General features: G+C 31.4%; 1 protein-coding gene across 1 annotated transcript in view; it reads left to right on the forward strand.

Moving 5' to 3' along the window:
• Nucleotides 1-24,950, forward strand: part of LOC118202202 (neprilysin-2-like) — a 95,870-nt gene that overhangs the window by 25,688 nt on the left and 45,232 nt on the right. The window contains exons 4-7 of the mRNA XM_035374358.2: nt 4,418-4,501; nt 13,757-13,968; nt 19,041-19,220; nt 23,949-24,035. Coding sequence (XP_035230249.1) covers nt 4,418-4,501; nt 13,757-13,968; nt 19,041-19,220; nt 23,949-24,035 — 563 coding nt within the window. The remainder of the gene's footprint in view (nt 1-4,417; nt 4,502-13,756; nt 13,969-19,040; nt 19,221-23,948; nt 24,036-24,950) is intronic.

The following is a 24,950-nucleotide window of genomic DNA, read 5'->3' on the forward strand; positions in this document are numbered from 1 at the left end:
GGAGGCAGCTGTTAGATCTATGAAGCTGCATCTAAAGAAATGTGTTGGAACTCAAATTTTGACTTATGAAGAGTTTCTAACTCTAATTGCACAAATTGAAGCATGCTTAAATTCGAGGCCAATAACACCGGTCTCCAGTGATCCCAATGATTTGACAGCTTTGACTCCTGGACACTTTATTATAGGGACTTCTTTAACAGCTGTTCCGGAACAAGATTTAACCGAAGTACGAGTGTCTCCATTGCAAAGATGGCAACTAACACAGCAGATGTTCCAAGGGTTTTGGAAGCGGTGGTCTAAAGAGTACCTGTGCCAACTACAGCAGCGTAGCAAATGGAGACAGCCTAGCAGAAATATTCGTCTAAATGACTTGGTTCTCATTAAAGACGATAATATGCCTTCATTACGTTGGAAACTCGGGCGAGTAATAGAAGTGTTTCCTGGAAGAGACAATAATGTCCGAGTGGTTAGACTAAAAACTGTGCACGGGGACATTAAACGTCCTATTACCAAACTGTGTCTTTTACCAGTTGAAGAACATTAACTTAAGCGTTTGGTTTATATTGAATATGTTTTATTATTATTTTCATTTCTTATTGTACTAATAATTTTATTTGTTTGTTCTAGTTTAACCCTCATAGTTAACGTTTCAATATATTAAGATATAAGATGTTTTGCTAGAAGATTGGTAAGTGTAACATGTAATTTTATACTTTTTGAAGGTTTTTGTATGTTTTCAGTTTCTATATTTTTCATTTACTTGTTTGCATATATTGAAGATTGTATTAAGATGAATGTAATTCATCGGGGGGGGAGGATGTTTTGGCCTCCTCGGTGATTGCGGTGATTTTTTGTGCCCAGAGGGCGCACCGCAGAAAAAGTTAGTTGCGTTACAGAACGTAAGGGAAGCGGACACGCCAAAATGTCGGGCGTATTACCGCTAATCGAGGTAATTGCATCGTATCTGTCAGGTGGCAGAAAACTAGTATGATGTATCAATTCACATGCCAGGTGGCAGAATATATCTATCATGTACATGCCAGGAGGCATAACGCTTGTAAATATGCCAGGTGGCATACGACTTGTAAATAAATTGTAAATAAAAGTACAGTAAAATATCTTTTGGATACGTACAACAAGAATGAAACTTTGAATAGCTTCCGAGAATAGAGGAAACGTATCAAATTCTGTGCTAAAATGCAAAAGACCTATTTTATGAGAAATGTCGCGTTTGTAAAAATGTTTCTTAGCCAATAAAATATATATAACATATATTCAAATACTGTTTCTTTGTACAACCATTAAACTTATATGCTATTAATAAAATAAACAGAAATAATTTTGATTGTTCTAAATTCAAGCAAAACAGTTTCATCTTACTTAAAGTAAACTAGAATATATTTTCAAGGATACACTAAATGATTAAAAATATGTTATTTAAGCCGTTTTTATATGCATTTAATTCTGGTTTTTTTCTTGAAATTTTTTGCATGAAAACTATTTATAGGATAACTGATTTTTGATTATGATTAACTTCGATGTAGCGCGATTCTAGCCAAATATTTGTAACGGTCTTCTTACAAATTCAGTTTTGAAGTACGTTTCCTATTACAAAGAAATTCTATGCTGGAATCTATAGGAAAAGCACCTTTATAGGCTGATCGCGCACTAATATCTCCAAAAATAAAGATTATACTAATTATATTTAAAATAAAATCCTCTTTTTTCAACAAAAGTTCTATTTACAAATAATTTTATATACATGCACTATTTACAAAATTTTTATTCATTTAAAAAAGTTGGAAAGCTGCGTGCAGAACTGATTTCTTCATTTAGTCATTTGTAAGAATACTTCGCCTGATGTGCAATTCTTACGTTAAAATATAGTTAAGTATGATATATTTGTTCGACGGATTTTTGCCTTTGCAATGGCATTGCCTGCATGGTAACAGACCATTAGATGACTAATTTCTGTTAGATGTAAAAATTTAACAATTTTAACTTCTTATTAATGTAACTTAATTTTCTTTCTTGAAGAGGTATGCTTAACTTCAAAGATACATATAGCGACATTTCTCAATACGAGATGATAGTAAATAAAATGTTCCTCAGTTTTATTTTCGACGCTTATGTCAGTTTCACGATTTATTTCGTGTTTAAAATAATTAAATGTTTAATACAAGAAATACAAAGATACTTTGTTTTGTTTCTTGACGTCTAGCTTGTGTAATAAAAATAATTAATTATAAGCAAAGAAATTTAAAGAAATTAACAACATATTTAATACTTGTTTTCGAGCGGAAAGACTTAAGACGTATGCAAAAAAGACATCTCGTCTGTCTGGCTCGGTAAATGTTAATTATCAAGTTCTCTTAAGTACTTTAGTAGTTTTCGTTTGAATTTTTAATTGCAATTGAAATGTTTCTTATAAATCGTACACACTTGTTAGTCGAATATATAATTTGATTAGTTTTACAATCTTTATAAAATAGGAACTATGTTAAAAGGAATATAATGGATTTCAAAATTTAGTCATAAATAAGATTATTATTTAAGCAGTTATTTTTAATTTCAGCCTTTGCTATAACTTCTTTCCGTTTCCTCAGCATAATGGCCCACCAGCGGCCGAGCGATAAAGTCGCTGAACACTGGTAGTTCGGTCCGAGGTTCGAATCCCGCGAACGGGCTGGCTGCATGGGCGTTTTCGTGGTTTTCCCCATGTGTAACGTGTATACGAGCCAGTTTCCCTTAGAAAGTCCTCCACGAAGGCATCCCTCCCCTTAGGCAGATAGCCCTCGAGGCTTTGCCATAATCATACACACACACACACCTCAGCATAATGTAGATGAGTTCGCAAGTGTTTTTAATATTATTAAGACAGAAAATTATTTCTATCACTCGCGTGCACATTACTTTAATTCTGCCAGATTTCATAGTTGTAATTATTCAGCTTTGCATAATACCGTAGCCGACATTATACCGGCAACGGTATAATGCAAATGTAACGGTATAATGGTATAATGCAAATAATAATAATATATTTGCATTATACCATTATAACGTTACCTTGATTTTGACGCTCCAGTTAGAATTACTGAGTCATTTCCGAGTATATTTAAATTGTGAACTCTTTACAACAACATTTATTTATTTAACAAATCCACAAGGAAAGAAATCGCATGGCGTTAATCTAGCGAACGAGGTGCTCAGGGGACAAGATTGTTGTCTAGTGCTGCAGCACATACAGTCTAGCACTGGGAAGAACACGAATAAGGAGCTCCCATACATTCCTGTGAAAATGGTAGAGCAATGTCCATTTGTAAAATGTAATTATCATAATTCGTGTTCGTCTAGGGTAGCAACTAGGTTTCCAACATGTCTAGAAATGAGTCACGGATCACAGTTTCTTGTTCGAAGAAAAAATGAACAGGGCGTTTTCTCGAGAAACTCCACACAGAAAACGGGCACGAAACTCACGCTGCACTGAAATCACAGATCTGGACACCTCAAAACTGAGCACACAGAGTGTCTTTTCCTGATGGGTTGACACTGCGGCTGCACAGTAATCATGACAAGCAAACAGCAGACAGCACATGAGAAACTTGGGCAGTTGCCAAATCTTACGGTGTAGGTTTTACACGGGTAAAGTATCAGGGTAATACATCGAATTATCATTCATTTTTAAATATGCACCATTCATTTATAAAGAACCTGTATAGTTTCACTGGTATGCCGATATCGATCTGTGCGATGTCGATGCTACACAGTTCTTCGATCATACGCAGTGTCGATCATGTCAATGTTAAGGTTTACTTATTCATGTCATAGTTTTTCATGTAGCAAGTAATTTATGTAATTAATTAAATTTTGCTTTTAAATTTCTGTAATTTAAAAAGTCACTTAATTACGGTTGGCAATTTGAATGATAATTTGCCGTAATGTTTGTGACTGGGAACATCATTTCAAACACAAATGGAATGGGCAGCGTATGCCTAGATTTGTAACTCAAATAAAACCTTAAGGGTTACATCGCAATGCCTAACTTCAAAGTACCGGAAAACATTTAATCAATAGGTTTATTAAGTAAATTCTTCTGTAAGCATTAGATTGAATGTAACATTACATAATTATTGAAATAGTTACTTTAACGGAAGAGTTTTTGAGACCTTCTAAAGCAAATTAATTTTAAAAGTTTAAAATTTCTAAAATAACCTTATTGATTCTGATGAATATTGTTTTACAAGAATTGTAAACAAAAATTCTTATTTTTACGTACATTTCACAATTTGCGTAAGTTATATTCAAATTTAACAATCATTCTGATTAACACATTAAGAAAGAGGCTGAACATTTACAGATTCCTTCAAATATTAAGATTATTTTCACTTACATTAAACTCATTTGTTTTTATTTCTAGCTCTCTTAGAAAAAGAGTTGACAGGAACCGAACCTGATTTCATCCGGATGTTAAAATCTGTATACGACAGTTGCATGGATTTAAGTAAGATTCACTGTGAAATTATCCTTATGTTATTTGCTTTATTTGTTTATTCATACATAAAAGATGTCGAACTTCTCAATTTTTGGAAAGGAGTAGAGTTGGGTCATTCGTACTTATAATCCAGACTGGAAGAACATTTAGGCGAACATTCGAAACGATATAAATTTTATTCATATACACTCTGTCTCTTACTGCCGCCCACACGAACATATCTATTTAGTTAACTGTCGAATATCTAGAACAAGGATCCCCAACATTTATTTTCTCTATATTATGCAACCTAAGACATAATCAAAGTACAAATAATTGCAACTAAATAATTTAAAGGTAACAATTTGTCAGAACCCTTTTAAACGAATGGCTTTTATCCTCCAGCTCCTTACATTTTCCTCTGTAATATGCTGCCTAAAACGTATTTAAAGTAAAAATAATTGCATATCAATAATATAAAGTTAACAATTTGGCAGATATTATGAGCCAAAGTTTTGAAAAGAAGAGGTAAATAAGATCCGGGTTATATTACTTTTTGCATTGTGTTTACAAATACAAACAAGTTTTCAGAAACAAATTCACAGATTTTAATTTACAAGTGTTTTAATTTAATTAATGTGATCATTGCACTTAATGTATTGATGCAGATTTTTAAAGATTTTTCGTTAAATTGCTAATCCCATTTTTAAATTAATGCATTAAAGAACATTCAAACCATTTCTTCTTTTCGTACTAAATTGTCTAAAACCTATTTTCACAGGGCATGAAAACAGAAAGTCAATAATACATTAACAACTTTTATTGGGGTAGGCTTCCAACTGCGCGAATAAAAATCCTACCCCCGTCCTGCTATAGTCCGACTGCGCGAATCAAAATTTCTTTTCCCCGTCGCCTACAGGATTACAGTTTAACTTTTCGAAGCCAATTTTAGCCAAGAGGAAAATAAAAATAACGAAATAGAATTACAAATCAAAATCACAAGAAAAAGGAAAAAAGAAATATCTAACAAGCAGGCTAATTACTTGAATAACAGTAAAATTGCAAGAGCTAACAGAGAAAATAAAAGGTATTAATAAACATACATATTAGCATTACAAACATCTTTCATTAATTACAGTATTAGAGCAAAGAGTATTATAATAATATCATAAATTATATAATTATAAAGCATACCAATTATATTTTTTTAAAATTACATCAATAATAGTCAAGATATCTGAACTAGACTGGAAAATTTATTATAGTTCACTGGGGTGCAAAAGATTATTCCGAATCAAAGTGTGTTAAAGTGTGCTAAAAATATGTTTCGTTAATTAAAGTAATCATGTAAATGTGTGCAGAAATTAACAGTTAAGTTAAAAAAAAAAAAAGCTTAGCATGAAATCTATTATAACTACATTACTGTGCGTTTGGAACACTAAAGTATAAATTGTAAATAAATTTAAATTATTATGCTAAGAAGTTTTTTCTAAAATTTATCTAGAAGAAAAGACTTAGATAAACATTACTGCAAATTAATATAATCAATCAAGCTTCTCAATAAATAAAAGCTTATCTTTTTAACCAAAAACAAAAAATTGGGATGCAAAAGTTTGTGTAATATACTTGGAAATATCTGAACATATAATTGATCAGAAATGTACAATTAAATTAATAACAAGCTAATTAACAGTAACTTTAAGCTTAATTTCATTCAATCTAAAACACGCAGTGGATCAGTAGCTCCGCATAACTGAAGTTTTATTGCTATTTTACGCAGATTTGCGTATAAAATAAATATTTGCACTTGTGAAACAAGGGAATAATGTACTGATAGTCAACAGTAATTAAAATACAGTGGTTAAAAATATAACTAATTGTCAGAAGGTATCCAAAGTTACCATAGTTACAGAAATTGAATAATTATAAGTAACTCATAAAGTTAGGCGCTACAGTGTGAAAAGAAAATTCTGGAACAAAAATGTTAAGAAAATTAGATGGAGAAATAATCCTTAATTTATTAATATCTATATACTAAATTCTATGGAAGTCTTTTGGAAAAGGTTGCATATAATTTGGACAGTTGTATCAATCATCGAATCTGAGTTAATTTCTTTTCTTATTTTTTCTTATTACAGGGATTTGAAAAAAGATATGCTAAGATAAAGGCTAAAATTTTTGCAGTATTTTTAAAGAATAAATTAAAAAAATAGTTTTGCTTCATGAACTGAAATTTTTGCAATACATTTTTACACAGTAAATAGGTACAAAAAAAGAAAGAGCTGGGGGATCTCTGGGATTAGAAACTGAGGTCGAATTACCAATGGTTAGTGATTTTTCTGCTTGATCATAAGACTTTCTGATATTAAGCTGAACAATATATTAAAGAAAATAGAAGATACATCACACTTAAGAATAAAAGTGGGCTGAATTACAGATTTACATGTTTGGTGACTGAGTTAAACTTATCTGGATGCCAATATGAAATATTAGGATTGCAGCATAAAAGCACCAGTGAAGAAGGCAATGGCAAACTAAATCATTGTAATCTAAATGTATAACATTATGAATATCTGCTATTAATTTCAATACTGCTGAAAAAATTATAAATACGAGTAAATTCTATTATAAATCACATGGACTTGTTGCATTATAAATTACAACAGTTAGAAAAATTATTAGCGTGATTTAGCGACCATCTTTGTTAACAAATAATTTCAAATAATTAATTTTACAAAAAATTCAGCCTGAAACTAGGATAGAAGAAAATAAGCTGCATGCTGAAGATTAAACGTTACCAAGGTGTTGGAAATATCTTCTCTTAATTAGAGCTATGATGCAAAAATTTGTAAAAATGATTATTTAAATATAAATTGACATAAATACAATACAAATTATATAAATTCTACATACATGAAAAGTTGAATACAGTGCAACAATATGTGAAAAAGGAATGGGTAAAAAGGGAATTGAAAATTCCAAGATCTGAATGTAAGGGAGTTCAATTTCTTTTGTTAATTATGAAAATTCTGCAGACGCTCATAATTATCAATTTATTAATTACAGATATATTAGAAATTAAATATATGCCAAAGTACATCAGGTAGAGTAACTGGAAAACATAATAAATGTTTAAACGTTTCTAGTGTTAAAATATGGGCTTTTATAATACAGTTAAATAACCTTAAAATTACTTCAATGACTGAAAATGGAAAGCTTAATACGGCAATATATTGCAATAATATTAGTGGGAATTTAGATTCACTTAAGAAATTCAATTTTTAGATTTAATAAAGATAATTATTTAAATTAAATTAGGACTGTTTACCTAACATGGAAAATTTGAACGTTAAAACTATTCTGCTATCTAAGAAAATTTTTTAATATTTATCTAGACAAGAAACTTTTTAAGGTGCGCTACGAATCCGATATTTGATAGATTGATTATGTATCAGTTTTGTGCATGTCGTTAAGCTATCAGTTTTATTATTCAAAACTGATGTATATATATCAGCGTCTAAAATCTACAACTTGGAAAGTTTTTAATCTTACAGAGAATTAAAAGATCTGGCTGATCATTCTTTTAAGCATCATAAAACTTCAAAATGAGTGTAAAAGAAATTCATTTTTACTTACGCCAGACCTTTAAAGCAAACGCCAGCCTTTAAATTAATATTTGTCTTGTATGTACAACTTTTTTTCAATATTGATAAACGAAAATAGAGGCTTTCAGTCTCAATAAAATGCCCCATTAATGGCGATAAATGACTTCTAAATTATAGCGCCCAATCTTCTTGGGAATTCAAGTTGTTAGAAAGAGGGGACAGGAAAAAGTCGCATATTAGATAAGAGGTATATTAGATAAGAGGGGGGGATCTCCAATCAAATTTCGCGCAGTTCGTACCCTACCCTTTTATTTTGGAATATTTCTCTCAAATGCCTTTGAAACCCAAGTCAATACATTAAGTGCAATGTTCACATTAATTAAATTCAAATGCTTCTGAATTAAAATCTGTGATTTTGTTTCTGAAAACGTGTTTGTATTTGTAAACATAACACTCAAAGTAATATAACGCAGATCTTATGTGCCTCTTCTTTTCAAAACTTTCGTTCATAATCTCTGCCAAATTGTTACCTTTAAATTATTAGCATGCAATTACTTTTCCTTTGACTACGTTTTGGCAGCATATTACAGAGAAAAATGTAAGGAGCTGGAGGAACCTGACAAATTGTTATCTTTAAATTATTTAGTTGCAATTATTTGTACTTTGATTATGTCTTAGGTTGCATATTGTAGAGAAAATAAATGTTGGGGATCCCTGCTCTAGATATAAGGTTAGCGGACTCATGTGTTGAATGAGTCTCGTGCTTGAAAATCTTCCTTTAATTAAATCAACACTTCTTACATTTTAGGCCCGTCAGCGGCCGAGCACTGAATACAGGTAGTTCCGTTCAAGGTTCGAATTCCGGCGAACGGACTGCCTACATGGGCATTTTCTTAGTTTTCCTCATGTGTAACGTGCATACGAACCAGGTTCCCCATAGAACGCCCTCTACGTAGGCAACCCGTTTTTTCGGCAGGTAGGTCTAGAATGCTTTGAAATAACTGAACAACCCTAAACCTTCTTGATTCACATTATCAAGACCAGATATATATCAGTTCAGCAGTTATATAAGCCATAATTCTGCAAGGGGCTTATCTATAACAATATATCTTCTGAGGAAGTAGATTCCTTTTTGGTAACGGACAGTCACAAGTCATAAAAACATAAGAAGAGTTTCAATTCAGTGTCGATATAAACAAGTCATTTAGACTTTTTTATATTGCAGTCATTGCATAAAAATTGAATATTAAAGAAAGTATTATTGATTTTTAAAATCTATTAAACAATCCTAATACATTTTTACTTATAATTATTTTATGTGATTTACTACATGATGTACCTTTATATAAATATGCAATTATAATTATAATTATTAAAAATATATTATTAAAATTATAATTATAGTTATAATTTTTAATAATATTTTGCGATCAATGTAATATTGATTACTACGACATACTGCCGGCGGATATTTGCCTGTCATCCCTTATTCGATCCCTCAGTTATCATTGATCCCACTTAAAATTTATTCGAACCCAAAGGGAATCCTCGTTGGGAACCCCTGACCTACAGAATCGTCATGAAATAATTTGAACAACTAATAACGACCTTGGGAACGTGAAGGTGAGAAATATATAGCTGTCACTTTCCAGAATACCTCTGAGTGATACGCACTCGCTACATGCAAAAACAAGGTGTATAATAACAATTTCTTGCTTGACCGTTATCTCTTGCCCTCTGCACCACTATCTCTGTTTTAAAATCACTCCGTTTGTGTTTTCTATTCTACACACTCTGGGCCAACGCTTTATACTGTTTTCCTTGATGCAAAATTCTGCACAGTGTGAAATTATGGTTGGAAATTTTTGACATATAATAATCTTAGCTGTAACTATGGTACACATTCTACCTCTTTTTCTGTATATTGCAAGGACAGGAAAACCTGAGTTATCCTGCAAATATTGAAACCGTTTCCTCAACTGGAACAGATTAGTGCTAGTTGAAGGCCCGAAGTCTCAACTGAAACCGTCTACTGCTAGTTGAAGGTATTTTCCTACTTCCCGCAGAAGCCATCTTTGGAGTATTTTAATACAGTATTAACCTAAGAACGGGAAATGTAGTTAAATCTTGTTGAATTTAAGCAGCAGCTCGTGTATCCCGCCGTTTAATCCAGTGCTGGAGCCGTTTGTGGTCAATTAAGAAAAATTTCACGGTGCATAAGCTTTATATAATATAATACAGTTACACTCTTTTGTTCACAACATGTTTTCTATAAGATTAAATTCACCAGATACAAATTAAATGCCAAAAATAAAAAATAATAATAAATGGGCTAAAAAAATTACAACACTATCTGATTTAAGCCTCATAGCATAATTCAAAAAAGCAAAACTCGTTGAGCCTAAAATCAGTTTTCGTTGCAAAATACGACATAACGCTACTCAGAAATAAAGCAAGTCAACAGCAAAAGTTTAAAAAAAAAAAAAAAAAAAAATCTGAAATGTTTCAGATTTTATACGTCGAAAGGGGCGTTTTTTTAACATTTTGTGTCTTACATTTATTTCAAATATCACGTTCTTCGCACTTAAATCATAAATTTCAGTTCAAGAGCAAAATTGCAAAATACTCGTAGATTTAAAATGAGCGTATCTTTGGAGTTTCCAATACAGACTCGTGCGCTGGAGATAAAAATGTTTTTTCTGTACAACGTTGGCATGGCTCGCTTTGATATCCTTCAGTTTGTTAAACAAAAATTCATTCACGTTTTACAAAATATGAAATCAATAAAAAGCAAATTCCAAATTTCAAATTTGGTCTTCCACATGCCCGTATTCGTAGGAGGATTACGTCATTCAAAATTCGATGGCCCTATGTATCGTTGTTTCAACACAATGCAGTAAATATACATACATTTATGCAGATTTTTCATTATTTAATTTCTTCAAATGTAAAACAGGATTGTAACATTTGAAACGTTTGAAAAGTGATTCACCGTTTATAGTGATTGAACGCAAAATCGCAAAATGAAAACAATAGTCCTTCAGGGATAAAGCCACTTTGGACTAATAATATTATTGAAAAAAAATCTGAAAGGTTTCAGATTTTAAATTACGTTCAACGGAGCGTATTTTTAACATTTTGTGTGTTACCTTTATTTATTAAATATCCTTTATTTTTACATATTATTATCTTTGCACTTAAATCATAAAATTCAGTTTAACGGCAATGTCACAAAATAATTTTAAAATGAGCATATCTTTAGAATTTCCTATACACAGTACCACGCGCTGAAGATAAAAAGGTTCCACCCCCGTAGAGTGTTGCCATTGCTCGCTCTTAAATCGCTGAATCGCTAATCAAAAATTCGTTAATGTTTTACAAAATCTGAAATCGATAATAAAACAAATTTCAAATTCAAATTAGGGCTTCCACATGCCCATATTCTATGGAAGATTACATTATTAAAATTTTAATGGCTCTAGTTACCGTTGTTTTATCAAAATGCGATAAACATACTTACATTTAGGCAGGTTCTTCATTATTTAATTTTTTTAATATAATGGAGGGCTCTAACATTTGATGACAACAATTTGAAAAGTAATACGCCGTTTAGAGTGATTCTACTCAAAATCGCAAAACGAAAGCAATAGTCCTTTAGGAACAAAGCCCTTTTTTACTAAAAAAAAAATAGGCAATAGATATAGCTTTCAATAATGAGTCATCTCTAGGAGCATATTGCGTAAATAAATAGTCCATTTTTCTTATTTTTCATCACAAATTCTTATGTGCAAATTTTTCAAGAATAAGGCAATAGTTAATCAATTTGTTATCGGATTTAAGGAAAGCATGCAAAATATGTCTACCTAAGGTAGAAGATGCCTTTGTAGAAGACTTTCTAAAGGAAACTGGCTTGCATTTGCGTTTCACATGGGTAAAATCCCTATAACTCGAATACAGCCACGCCGCTCGTCGGAAACTGAAACCAATCATGTTGCAGCTGTTAATCGGTTTTTACTCAACTAGCCTCCTATGAAACTTAAACAAATAGAAATTAGTATAAATTGAATATTTTTAAACCCATGTTCAATCTGTACAAAATTCAACTTTTTCAAGAGTAAATTAGTGCACCAATGCAATTCAAGAAAGAATTATAAATTATTTAATATTTGATGTCATTAAGTGTAAAACGAATAGTGCCAAAGGGTAATGAAACTGGCTTTGACAAAGAAAGAAAAGTATAATTTACGTAATGCATGGCATAGATATTATTTTCAAGCTTATTTGTAAGCATAGGAAAGAATTGAAAAGAGTAAAGAAAAATACATTTCAAAATATACGTGAGTATTTGGCATGCAGGTTTGTAAATTCATTTTGTCGGGTTCGAATAATACTGTGTTCAAATTTCGATTTAAATATTCGATTTAGAACTTACGATTTATTCACGCTATATAAACTGATTAGAAAAAGAAAGACTGGGCAGTAGGTCTCGCTTTATTATTCAACAAAGAGGTTTCAAAACTAAGATACTTTGTTCTGTAAGATGCATATAAATAATGCATATAAATACTTATCTAAAGAAAAGGTATATATCAGAAGATAGAGAAGAAAATACCATAAATTTTATCAAGCACAAATCATAAAGACAGAGTTTGAAGAATTAAAGCAAGTACATCCATCGTCCTACGCTGTAGTTAATATTAAATCTTTTCCGCGTTTTTGACGAATGATTTACCGATTTATAACGGCATGGAACCCGATTATAAGCAGCTTGCAAAGAGCTACTATTCTTGTTTATTTCTTAAGACTTTTACCTCTGTCTTATAGTTAGTTATTGTTCTCAGATAGCAACGAAATAATTAAACAAATTTTAAAAATAAAAACTTAATTTGCTACGACAAATACAACGGTTTGTGAAAAAAATAAAAATTACTTAAATTTTAGAGAACTACTACAATTCGTTTACCAGGTTTGTGAAATATCTTAGATGCGACAATTTCCTTAAATTAAAAATCTTAACAAATTATTTAATGCCTCATTAAAATATTTACGATTTACGGCTGATAAAATATGTTAAAATAATTTGATGAACATAAAAAATAGCCAGAAATCCTATACTGATAGTAAAATTAGTAATAATTAGAGATGAAATATTCGAATCCCATGAATTAGAAGAAAAATAATTCAAGATTCTAAAATTTGAGTCTTAACGCAGTTTTAACTCCTGAAGTGAAAAGCATGCTTTTATAAACTCTTAAACAAGATTTTTACTTTTGTGTTTGTTTTCTTAAAAAAGTATTCCTTTTGTAGTTTATGTTAAGGAAGCTTTCTCCTCTACAGATGCTTTGAAATAAATCAAATTAAATCGAATCTGGAAAACTGTGAAAATTTTGATCAGATTTTTAGAATCAGAATACTTTTCCTAAAATTATATAGTTTATGAATTTTTATTATGGACTTCATTCGCTAAATTCCATTTGCATCTTATAAATAAAAAATACATTTTTAGAAGTAATATTCTTAAATTTGTTTTTCGTTAAACACACATCAGAATCTTTGTTTTAAATTAAAACTAAAATAAAGATTTTAAAAATTTCCTTCATAATTGAAGAAGATTTTGGATTTCTCTAATGACAAAACCATTTTATTCTATCTGTATTCACCTAGTATACTTTGCATACAGAAAGCATCGAAAAGGCAGACAGTGTACCCTTGAAGAAGGCATTGAGAGACCTCGGTGGCTGGCCGGTAGTAGAAGGTGAAAGCTGGGATGAAACTTCCTTCGACTGGATCGACACTCTAATTCGTTTCCGCAAGATGGGCTATGGTTTCAAGTCTTTAATGGAGTTTTCTATCTCTGAGGATTACAAGAACAACACGGCTTATATCTTAGGGGTAAGTTCACGAGTTTTGGGCACTGCTTTTATAGAGTGTGCAGAGTGAAATCAATCATTTTAAACTCTATACAAAATTTCATCTTAATAAAGCTGAATGTCAATTATTAATGAGTTAAGATCTTAATGAAAGACAGCTTTACTGCATACGTTCATGCAGTTTACAGGTACAATTGTGCGGGACATAAAATTTCACCATTGGTACCGTGCCACCGCACGAACTGTGCAACTCCGTCCTAGTTATTACAAAAAACACGGAGGCAGTGCGAATGTGTTCTATTACTATTATCTTACCACTAAACCACTGCAGAAGATTTTCGGCCAGCTAGTGTGCTTTAAGTATTCCCATGGCACACAGACATTATATAAACATCCTTACTTTCTCAGCATTCCACCCGGAGGTTCTCGGAAGATCAGCCAACATCGGTAATCACTATATCGATTAGGGTGTCTGTACATAGTTTATAACAGGAACAGAAAAGTGTCTACAGACTATGAAAGAGCTCTTAATGCATACGATACTTTTAGAAGTTTATAATTTGAATTAACAAGTTTGTCGGAATTCTTGATGAGTGCTTTGATTGCAGCCTCCAACATGACATCCGTATATATATATTAACTATAGAGTTACATGTTACTAAATGCAATTTATTAAACTTATTATTATTATTAATTGCTACGTTATAAAGCAAATACAAATAATACAAGATGAAATAATGTAAGTTTACATTATGTTAATCTAACCTGTTATTATGATTTAGATCTTTAGATCAATTCTCCTTTCCATTTCCCTACCAGAATGTAAATCAGGTATTTTAAGCTGAAGTTTTTCGGACTGTAAGGCAGAGCGTGTTCCTTTCTCTCGAGGCCACATTACTAGGTTTCTGTTAGCTAAAATTCGGGTATCATATTTAAATGAAAATATCTATTCTCGATGCTCTCGAATTCATTTGAACGTTGCTTTTGCGTGACATCTGTAGGTATGGACAGAATAAAAGACTCTTTTTCCAGAACACATTGCAAAATTTATTTAAAATTGATTCAGAAGAGTTTTTTTAGTGACATCGTTAAGTACATGCGTACATATAGATGTATCTCGCGTAACTCAAAAACGAGTATCCTCGACAATTCGAAATTTTGTATATGGGACTGTTATGACATGCAGTTGTTCAGTTGTGCATGTATGTTTGAGGCAACCAATTAGAACGTTTGACGTTTGCTTGATATCGGTTGCGTCAAACATATATGTATGTATATATATATATATATATCCACTCTGTTACCCGGCTCGGTGAGCTCACTTCTTATATGTTGGTAAATAAAAGTGATTGAATTATGCTGTTTTTATGTTCCAGTTATTGGTTTTATGCCTTTAATTTGTAGAGTCATTCGATTTTCGATGCACTAGACGTGAAAAATGTGCAATATCCTCTTCGGAACTCGAACCTGAACCTCTCGATTACGTTAAGTGTGCTACAATTACACCACGAAGGCATATTGGAAGGAGGGAGAAAATAATTATAAATTGATATGCGTGCAATAGTTATCGAATTATCAACAATTTAAAAGCTTTTTTAAGTGGTTCTAAGCCTAAAGAAGCAGCCATTTTTTTACATTTCAAACCTTTAGTAGAATATTGATTTAAATCAATTTGTTCAAAAAATTCACAGTCTTTCTTTTATTACTGACAAACTAGTGCTTTTCAATGAAGAAATCTAGCAAGAGGTGAGTACAACATATAACAGAAGTTAAATGTCAACAAAAATCCTTAGTTGGGACCTTCATATTAAGCAGATCACTGAAAAGGTTGATAAGCTGATATTATGATTGATAGCCGTATAATGCCTTTATTAATTCGAAGATTTAGTTCAGACATTAGGAGAAAAACATTCATTCATACGACAATAACAAGATCATTTATCGACTACGCCTTCCCAGCTTAGGTGGCAAACTTCAAAATTTCAGATTATCTCAACGTCTTAAACTTAAGGTTCAAAACTTCATGTTTTGCGGGTAATCACGAAAGCCCATATGTATGTGTGAAATAACTTATTACACAAGGATATTATAGTTGAGTACTTTCGAAAGTTAGACGAAACTTTTTCACTAAGTCTCCACTTGCTCGATGGAGAATTATTCATCTGTCCTTAATTACGGGATTATTTATGATAATAGGGTCATTAGGTTATTTGCTGGAAATTAAGAAAATGATCGAAAGCTTCGTCACATAACATATGGTTCATTGTATCTTCGACATACTTTCAAACACTTGTACATGCAACGACCTATACATTAGTGGAAAATAGATGTTTTGTATTAGGGCATTCTCAACCTATGTCTAAACCTGTGTGCGTATAAAACGCACCGAGAACAATTTATGTTCGTAAATGAGCAGCAGTGAGGAATTTAGAGATGTCATTGCATGTCTCAGAGTAAAATTAGTATGAAGTGTCTAAATATCAATGTAAAATGTTTGACTATCTGTGCAAAGTTTTCAAATATCAATGTACGTTATCAGTGTTGGAGTATCAGTGTAGTGTCAACATAACAGCATTATCGATGTACAGTATCCGCGTAATATAATGTAATAAACGTGTAGGCTGTCTTTTAATAATCAGTCTCATGGTTAATGTAGCACATTCAACACAGATAAAAACACAAATACTCTTAAAAACATCAAGTCAAAATTCCCAATATCGTTCTATTGTTATTTATGAAGTTCACCAAATCTTTTGCAAATCTAAACTCTTTCTGCAACAATACAATTATTTTATTTTACTATGTTTTCCCTTAAAATGTCGCAATGATACACAGTCTTCGACGAAATGTCATTCATTGTCTTCAGCACTAGAAAAATTTCAAAGACTATTATTTTGCAAATTAAATCTTTTCACGTACCATGGGAAGCACCCGTGTCCAGTAATTATTTGATTGTAATCAAAATCACATATTATTCTCATATTTTTATAAAGTTCAACAAATAATCTTTCTTTTTTCCGAAATGTTCCATTCATCTTTCCAGCAATCATAATAGACATCCTTGATTTTAGCAACAGCAATTGTTTTTGATGCCTGAATATCGAACGTATCTCCAGCATTACTTGTAGCAGCTACTTTTACCAGCAACACAGTGTAACAGCATCTTGTATTTTGCATGAAACTGTTATCTTATACCTTTTCCCTGTATGGCCATGTTACCGTAAAAGACTGAAATTGGAGAATGTCGATATTTATCAAATACGTCGGTGAAAGATCGAATAGTACCTGGAAATGCCTGGGAAGTACTGGTTAGGATCTGTACCTAGGCAGTTTCAACCACGGGAGTATAATAACAGACTTCACAGAAGACCTTAGGGCTCTCGGGACAGAGTAAGGCTCGGCAGGGACCGTACTGGTACTACCTTGTCTGCCCTTGCTCTGTGGGGTCGCCACATTGTAGATTGAATTTTGTGTGGGGTGGCACTAATCTGAAAGGCCAATAGCCAGGCCGGAGTTGCCTCGCACTACGAGTTGTACATTCGGATCCTCACCGCTGCATGTCGACAATCACAGATATTCTCTGGTGTACTAGGTCGAAAAGTGATGAGTATATGTACACGCTGTCTTACATGATGAGTATATGTACACGCTGTACTTACAAAAGGAAGTATAAATGCAGTTTTAAAAGCAAGGCCTCTTGTGAGGCTCAAGGCTCAAAGTGACATAATATTTTAAGTTTTTGCAATAAATAAGATTTGAATCACATAATTTAGTAAGTTTTTAACTTATATTATTTGTCTTTCTCATTTTGAATGTACTGCGTGTTTTAAATTCTTATGTTAAGTTCTTATTTTTAGTCTCAAGTGCGTTTTTTCGCGACTGATTTACGGAGAAGATAATATAATTTTCTTATAATGGTGAATGTCGACATTTAAAGGTGTAAGTCAGAAATACGAGCATTTGGAAAATATTTCGGACATACATCAAACGACTATGCGATTGTTGACATTCACCGGTGAAAGTCGACATTCTCCAGATTTCAATGTTTCACCGTAACAGCCATACAGAGTTCGTATTAAACTCCAACGCAGCTCTCATATGATGCCAGAGAGCTCTTGTTTTGTATAGCTGCGAATTCCGGGCTATACCCCAATAGTCCTTGTAAGCTGCCTGGGTGACCGACTACGCTTTCACCTGTCTTCTGCATATGCATATAGCCTCCCAGCCAGTAATATAGTTTGTGACTCAGACTGTTCTATCGATAAGCCCGAGTTCGAATCTCGGAAAAGTTACGAAGGTTTGCAAGCGTAGAGCATCTTGTGCGACAAGGGGTACTCAATATACACGACGATCCGAAAGTCCTCTCAGGAGGTTAGTGGTAGAGAAGGAGGGGTGGGAGACCAAGAGGCCAAGCCGCGGGATCTTGTTTCTCAGAATTTGGGAATATTTGCACAAGCAGTGCTGAAATTCAGGTATCCCTCCCACTCCTGTGTGTACCTTCACATGTGCATGTAATTGCATTTTATTTTCAATTTATTATTTTTATAACTATTGGGTTTGTTTTAGTTGTAACAAATCTGAAATTTATTTTTGTAACATGCTTCGAACTGTGCTTTGTAATTCCCAGTCTGTCCCATAGCTGTGGTTCTCTTTTCTCACTTGTTCCAAGGAGTGATTTTGGCTGCTGGGAAATATCTCATAACTGTGTCCTTATCTTCCTTTACTGTAGTTTTCTCCTTTAGGTGCATACACTGATTGTACTTTAAAGTAGGTTTTTAGGATATTATTTGACGGCGAAAGTAACGGCTGAGACTTGCACAACATTTAAAAAATGAGTAAATATATCTCCGATATCCGAAACTCAATAATATGATGGAATACAAATAAGTAATTTTTTAAAGATCTTTTCTCTAAAATAAAAAATACGATTTGATGTTTGCTTTTCAATTACAGGGAAATATTTAAATAATATAGTGAATTTATCTAAAATATTAATCATGTATTTCCCGCGTTGGGGGAAAACTCTAAATTTTTATCTCAGATCTAACATATTCAAATTGCCTATTTCATGGGAATCATTCTTTCATTTTCAAGCTGGATCAAGCAAAATTAGGAATGCCAGATCGTGTATACTTTTTGCATGGATTAGATGATCCCGTTACGACTGCTTACTTCAATTTTATGGTAAAAGCAGCTAACAAACTGGGTGCAGATGAAGAGACATCGGAAGCCGAACTCCGGGAAGTTCTCAGATTCGAAACTATGCTCGCCACTGTGAGTATGGAATTTTTTAACTGCTTTACTTATTTTGTTGGAAATATTTTATGTTATTAATATATGCTTCCATAATATATTTTATTTCAAGCATTTTATTCCATAAGAATGAAAAATGTCTTATTATTTCTTCCCGTTAAGCTGATACTCCATAAGCACCGTTGGCAACAAACAACTTAGTAAAGGAGCAAGAGATCAATAAAATTTCAATATAAGAAGGAGTAATGAAAAATAAATAATATACAAATTAAAACGTGCATTTTGTTTGTTTTCTAATCTGCCGTCGAGGGATTCTAAAAACTTTAATGCACTTTTAAAATGAAGATAAAGGCTCCTCGTATTGCAGTATTTTTATACTTTCTGTCTCACTTGTATTCAATGATATGAGTCAAATCAATTTTAAATTTACAATTGTGATGTTTTATGCTCCATAAATTTCGTATCATTAAATTTTTGTAAACCAAACTTTCTTTCTTTGAGGAAATTAATCCTTCTGAAGTAATTAAACATCATTATTCCTTTCAAGGACACTTCTCTAAATTTAACTTTACTATCTACTAAATGAATCCCCAATTCATTTAACAGTTCATACTGAATTTTCAATTGCTAGTCCAATGAATATCAGGATGAAAGAAGGAGGTTTTACTTTTATGAGAGGCATATAATGTGATCTCTAAGAAAAAAAAACTGTATGGAATTTTTCATGATTTTTTTCGCTAAGACCGTTAAATTGGCTGATGATTCAATGTTTATTCAAGTAAGTCTTAAAAGACATCTGCCCTTGGTTAATATAATGGAGAACAAATAATATTTTTTTTTAAATTAGCGAGGAGACACGCTAGCTTTACAAGCCTAAAGGCACTTGAACTGGAAAAAAAAAAGTCTCACATTTATCTTAAATATCATGTTTAACTGTTAAATATTAGACCAAATTAATAATATGAGAATAGGAATTAGGAAACTTTTGTTATCTAGTGACATATAAAAACCCGGCTATTGAGTTTCTATAATGATACACCATAGGAAAAAATAGCGGCTATCCCGTTTGGCATACAGTGATTTTTATTAAAAAGGCACCTTATCTAGAATGCAATACATTAAGTAAGACGACTAAAAGACTAATTTGCATAAATGCAAATTACATCATAATTTTACTTAAAACACTATAATAAGCTGTCTTTCTGATTTCGTTGGAAATTACTATTATTGTATCCACTAATAGCTTGAAGTAGGCCACATTTTCGTAAAATCTACTGAATTCCAATTCCCAAGCCCCGTAGCTCGATTAGTTTAAAAATTGTATCAAGTTTAAATGGCGAAAGAATTTACTTTAACACATATATTTTGGATAGGTTGGCGTTGACGCTGTAGGAACAAAAATAAGAAAAAGCTCAAAATTATGCTCCCAAAAAGCGTATTAAGTACTCCTCTAGGCATACAAACAAAGGGTTTTATAATAATATTTAGATAAAAAACTTATATAGTTTAAATAATAAACGTATATAGTACAAAATATATAGATTATATTTAATTCTTTATTATTTACTGCATTCTGAAAACTTAATGTCTTGCATTTCTATAGCTATTATCCCTGTTATCTTCTCTTAAGTTTAAAAGTCTTGAACGCCAGTGTGAATTTCAACAAAGCTGGTTTTTGTTGCGTGCCTCTGTCTACAGAAAAATTTGCAATCTAAAATTAGTATTTTAACACATGAATCAAGGTTAAATTTTACACTTTATTCCAAGACATTAAGAATGAGATCACTGGTTCAAAGTATTTGCACGTTTTATATATATTCGAGGATTAATGTTTCTTTATTTTTGCTTTCCGAACAGTAGCCAAGTGGTTAAAACCGTTGAATATTTACAGAGTTCGAACCACTTTCGATACCAGGCCAACTGTTATTTTCCTACATGGTTAGTTTTCTTGGTTTTTATCAATTGTAACGCTATATGAGCCAGTTTTCTTTCAAAGTCCTAAATGAAGATATTGCTCATCTTAAACACATGTGCTTTGCCATATTTTGATACCTCCTAAACGTAAATATGAATTCATTTTTAGAGAGAAATGAGAGAGCATTCGAAACCTAATTATTTAAAAATTAATTAACCATTTATTAAGAAAATTGCTTAATATTTATTTTTTGCATATATGGAATAAATTTATTTCTGTTTAACGTATATGCATATTTATAGTTAAATTAATCATTGTCATCGAATATTAGGAATCTTTCAGTTTAATGAAAAGGAAGAAAAGAGGAACTAAAACTTATTGTAAGCAATCAGCAAGTTAATATTCTGAAAATCTGTTATTTAGCTGCAAAAGAAACACTTTTCAATACTCAAGGTTTGTTGCTTAGTTAATAATCGTGTTTTTTGTGAGTTTTGCTACTCTTCAGTTTTATACGACTGTATAATAATTTATTTTATTGTTTAAAATGTATAATTCTCAGATGTAGATGCACCAGTAAAAAATCAAAGTTGACTAAAATAAATGGTGCATCGGTAAGTTGGTTGAAATTTCGATAATTTTCATGTGCGATTAAAGGAATCAATTGCTTTGTAGGATTTAATAGCGGAAAAGGTGAAGTGAAGATGCTTTAGAATTGATTTTAGAATTGAAAGAGGCTTTAGAATTGACTTTAGAATTGAAAGAGGTTTTAGAATTGAAAATCATCAAAATTATTTTTTCTATCTATACATGCATCAAATAATGATCGAAAGACAGATCGTTCTGAATAGGCAATGATTCAGAGAAGACATTATTTGCATCTTTTAGTTGTTGTTAAATGTTCCTATTCCATTTAAAATTTTCCCTCTTCAAATTTTTAATATTATTTCTTTTTCCCTTACCTCTATTTCCACATTATCTAATATCTTTGAGAATTTACAAATTTATTCACGCATAATAAGAAGCTGCGTAATCATTCGCGATTTACTCACTGTTTTTTACTTTATTTCATCTTGAATGTCTTAAGACTATTATACCAATGTTTGAAGACTAATTTTACTATTTAATTAATTTTTAATTTGTTTAATCAATTTTTATTTTTGTTACAATAATTCTGGAGCTGCATGGGGTGAATTCACTTCCTGTCATTGATAGATTTTAGGCAATTATCTTGTTTACAAATTTCAAACATTTCTAAAACATTTTCATTAGTGGATTAAGAAAACACGAAACAAGGCTAATGGAATTAATTATACATATTACATTCCCACTTAAATGAAATTTCATTTCCAATTAATTGAGCTTCACATCGCTTCTGTCATTAGACTTTAAATTAACGGGACAATGTGTAGATACATTTCTCTTTCCTTCTATTCTTGTGTGATGTTGTTATTAATGTTAATATTCGCACATCTGCCTTTCTCTTATAATTTATTTTAATATGTCACGTATTCTACTTTATATTTGCATTTTAAGCCTTATTCTTATATTTGAAAATTTTAATGATTGTCAACTGGCTCTAGATGAAGGTAGAGCACGATTCTAAGTTTTGTTTTGCTCATGAAATTCATACTTACGTTTCAAATCACTCCTGTTCATGTTTCATAGAGTATTTTTTTTACGTTTTGTTCAGTAAGTATAGAAAATAAATTTTGGGTTTTTTTTATTTTATTCAGAAATAAAACTATTATTTTCTTCAGTTTTTTTTCTGGTTACTTATGAGTCAGATAATTTCGAAAAGAAAAAAAAAAAAAAAAAAAAAAAAAAAAAAACACTATATTACGTTTACAGTAATTTTTTATTTATTACTTTTATATCTACTTAGAACTTCGGTTTTACTATTGTTCCTTAAATTTTCTATCGATATTTAAATTATCACAGTAGAACTAATTGCTTTGTAATTACATCCCCATGTTTAGTAGCATATTCGATGCTTGCTGAAACAGCTGAAGCTCAGAAACTTAACTGTTGTAAGAATGAAAAGTATTTTAATAATGAGACAAAAATGTTTAGTTTGCTTCAAAACGCTGTTTCTATTAGCATAGCTAAACAATGAAAACGCATAGAATCACATGGTAATAACAGGCTGATTGGACCGATAAAAGCGAGCGTAGTAAAAGGCTTATCAGTGAAAGTCCTAAATCATGGGTTGCTGGTACCCACTCCATTCTTAAATCCTGGCTGGTACCCACTCCATTCTTAAATCCATGGCGTGCACATACTACATTTATCTGTTATATTATGTCTAATCAGTCTAAAAGTGCGATATTGAGAGGACAGGGACTCTTTTTCCTATGATAACAGCCATGATTTGGATGCGACTTGCATAATTTTGAAAATAAAATGAAATAATGCATTTCTGAAGAACAAATTGGTGTTAGCATGTTGTTTATTTGAATCCATAGAAAAGAAAGTTAAATGAAAATTCTAAGAAAAATTACAAAATTGTATGTAATACAAAGAACTAAACTACGCCTGCATATAATAATCTTTTAGAAAATTACCAAGAATGAGATTCTGAATTATATTTAGAATAGGAAATGATTTTTAGAGTACTGGTCATCAGTAAATTTAAGAAATAAAACTGTTAATCAAAATTTGTGTTTGCTTTGTTAAATCAACTGAAACCTGTTTTGAAATATATATGAGTAACAAATGAATATATTAAACCTAAGACCTTTCTGGCTGCTTTCGTTGCATATTCCAATCCAGCACTGCAGTAATTTGTTTAATGGTATGTTATTCCGTTTTTAAATAATCAACTTTTTCTCTTTCAGATCTCGACGCCAAAAGAGGAAAGACGAGACTATAACAGTATGTATCATAAATACACAGTTAAGAAGCTTATGGAGGAAATACCACAGGTAAAATTATTAATTATTTTAAGATTTCTCTATATTGTAAAGGAATAAACTAATTTAATACTTATAAACTAAAATACTAATGAATTTAAGATGATGAAATACTTATAAAACTTTCAAAAGCATTTCATCTTTTATACGTATTTCATTGCAAATGAAAAATAGGATTATTTTTATTTAAGATATTTGGTATCAAATATAACAGGTAGCATTCTTTTAAAATTATTTTGGCCTTATAATTATAAATTTTCCTTCCTATGCGGATTAATATTTTTTTCAAATTTAGCTGAACATTTATATGTAGAGCACTGTCGCTTTTCTGGATAAAAATTTTATAATGGAAGTTATAGTATTTATTTCCCTTAGTACCATTAATTTTATTTAGAAAAAAATGTTAAAGCAATCGATTCAAAAATCTAAAAATTATTGGTGAAATTTAAATAATGAGATTGGCTTTAAATTAGTCTTTAAATATAATGTAAATACCTTTTTTTGTTCTAACCAATTATTTTTAGTTCGACTTTCCTTTTCCTCTTAATTTCAGTTTCTTTCAGGAATGTAAATTTTAATGACATAGTGTGCAAAATCTAAGTTTGTTCAGAAGCAGCATTTAAGCTGCGGGTTCAAAAGTTCGTGAGGAGTAGTAGCGGTGTTAGTTCCGAGTTTATGCTGCGTGTTTGATTTAGCTCTCTAGTTGGTGTTAGACACACTCCAGATTATATTGATATTCTAGACTCGGCTTTGCTGTGTGCAGCCGATTTAGCTGATTAGATAACAAATGAACCAGTCATTTAACCATCCTAATTAATTGTGAGTTTACATTTTTTTATTTTCTGTTCAATTTAGTTTAGCCACAAGTGGTGGTGAATTATGAGTACGGAATTCATGCATCTTGTTACTTTAGTTCAATTAAAAATT

The sequence above is a fragment of the Stegodyphus dumicola genome, chromosome 3 (genome assembly GCF_044657685.1).
Source record: "Stegodyphus dumicola isolate Sdum_Otavi_A_Nest chromosome 3, ASM4465768v1".
In the NCBI taxonomy this organism is placed as follows: Eukaryota; Metazoa; Arthropoda; class Arachnida; order Araneae; family Eresidae; genus Stegodyphus; species Stegodyphus dumicola.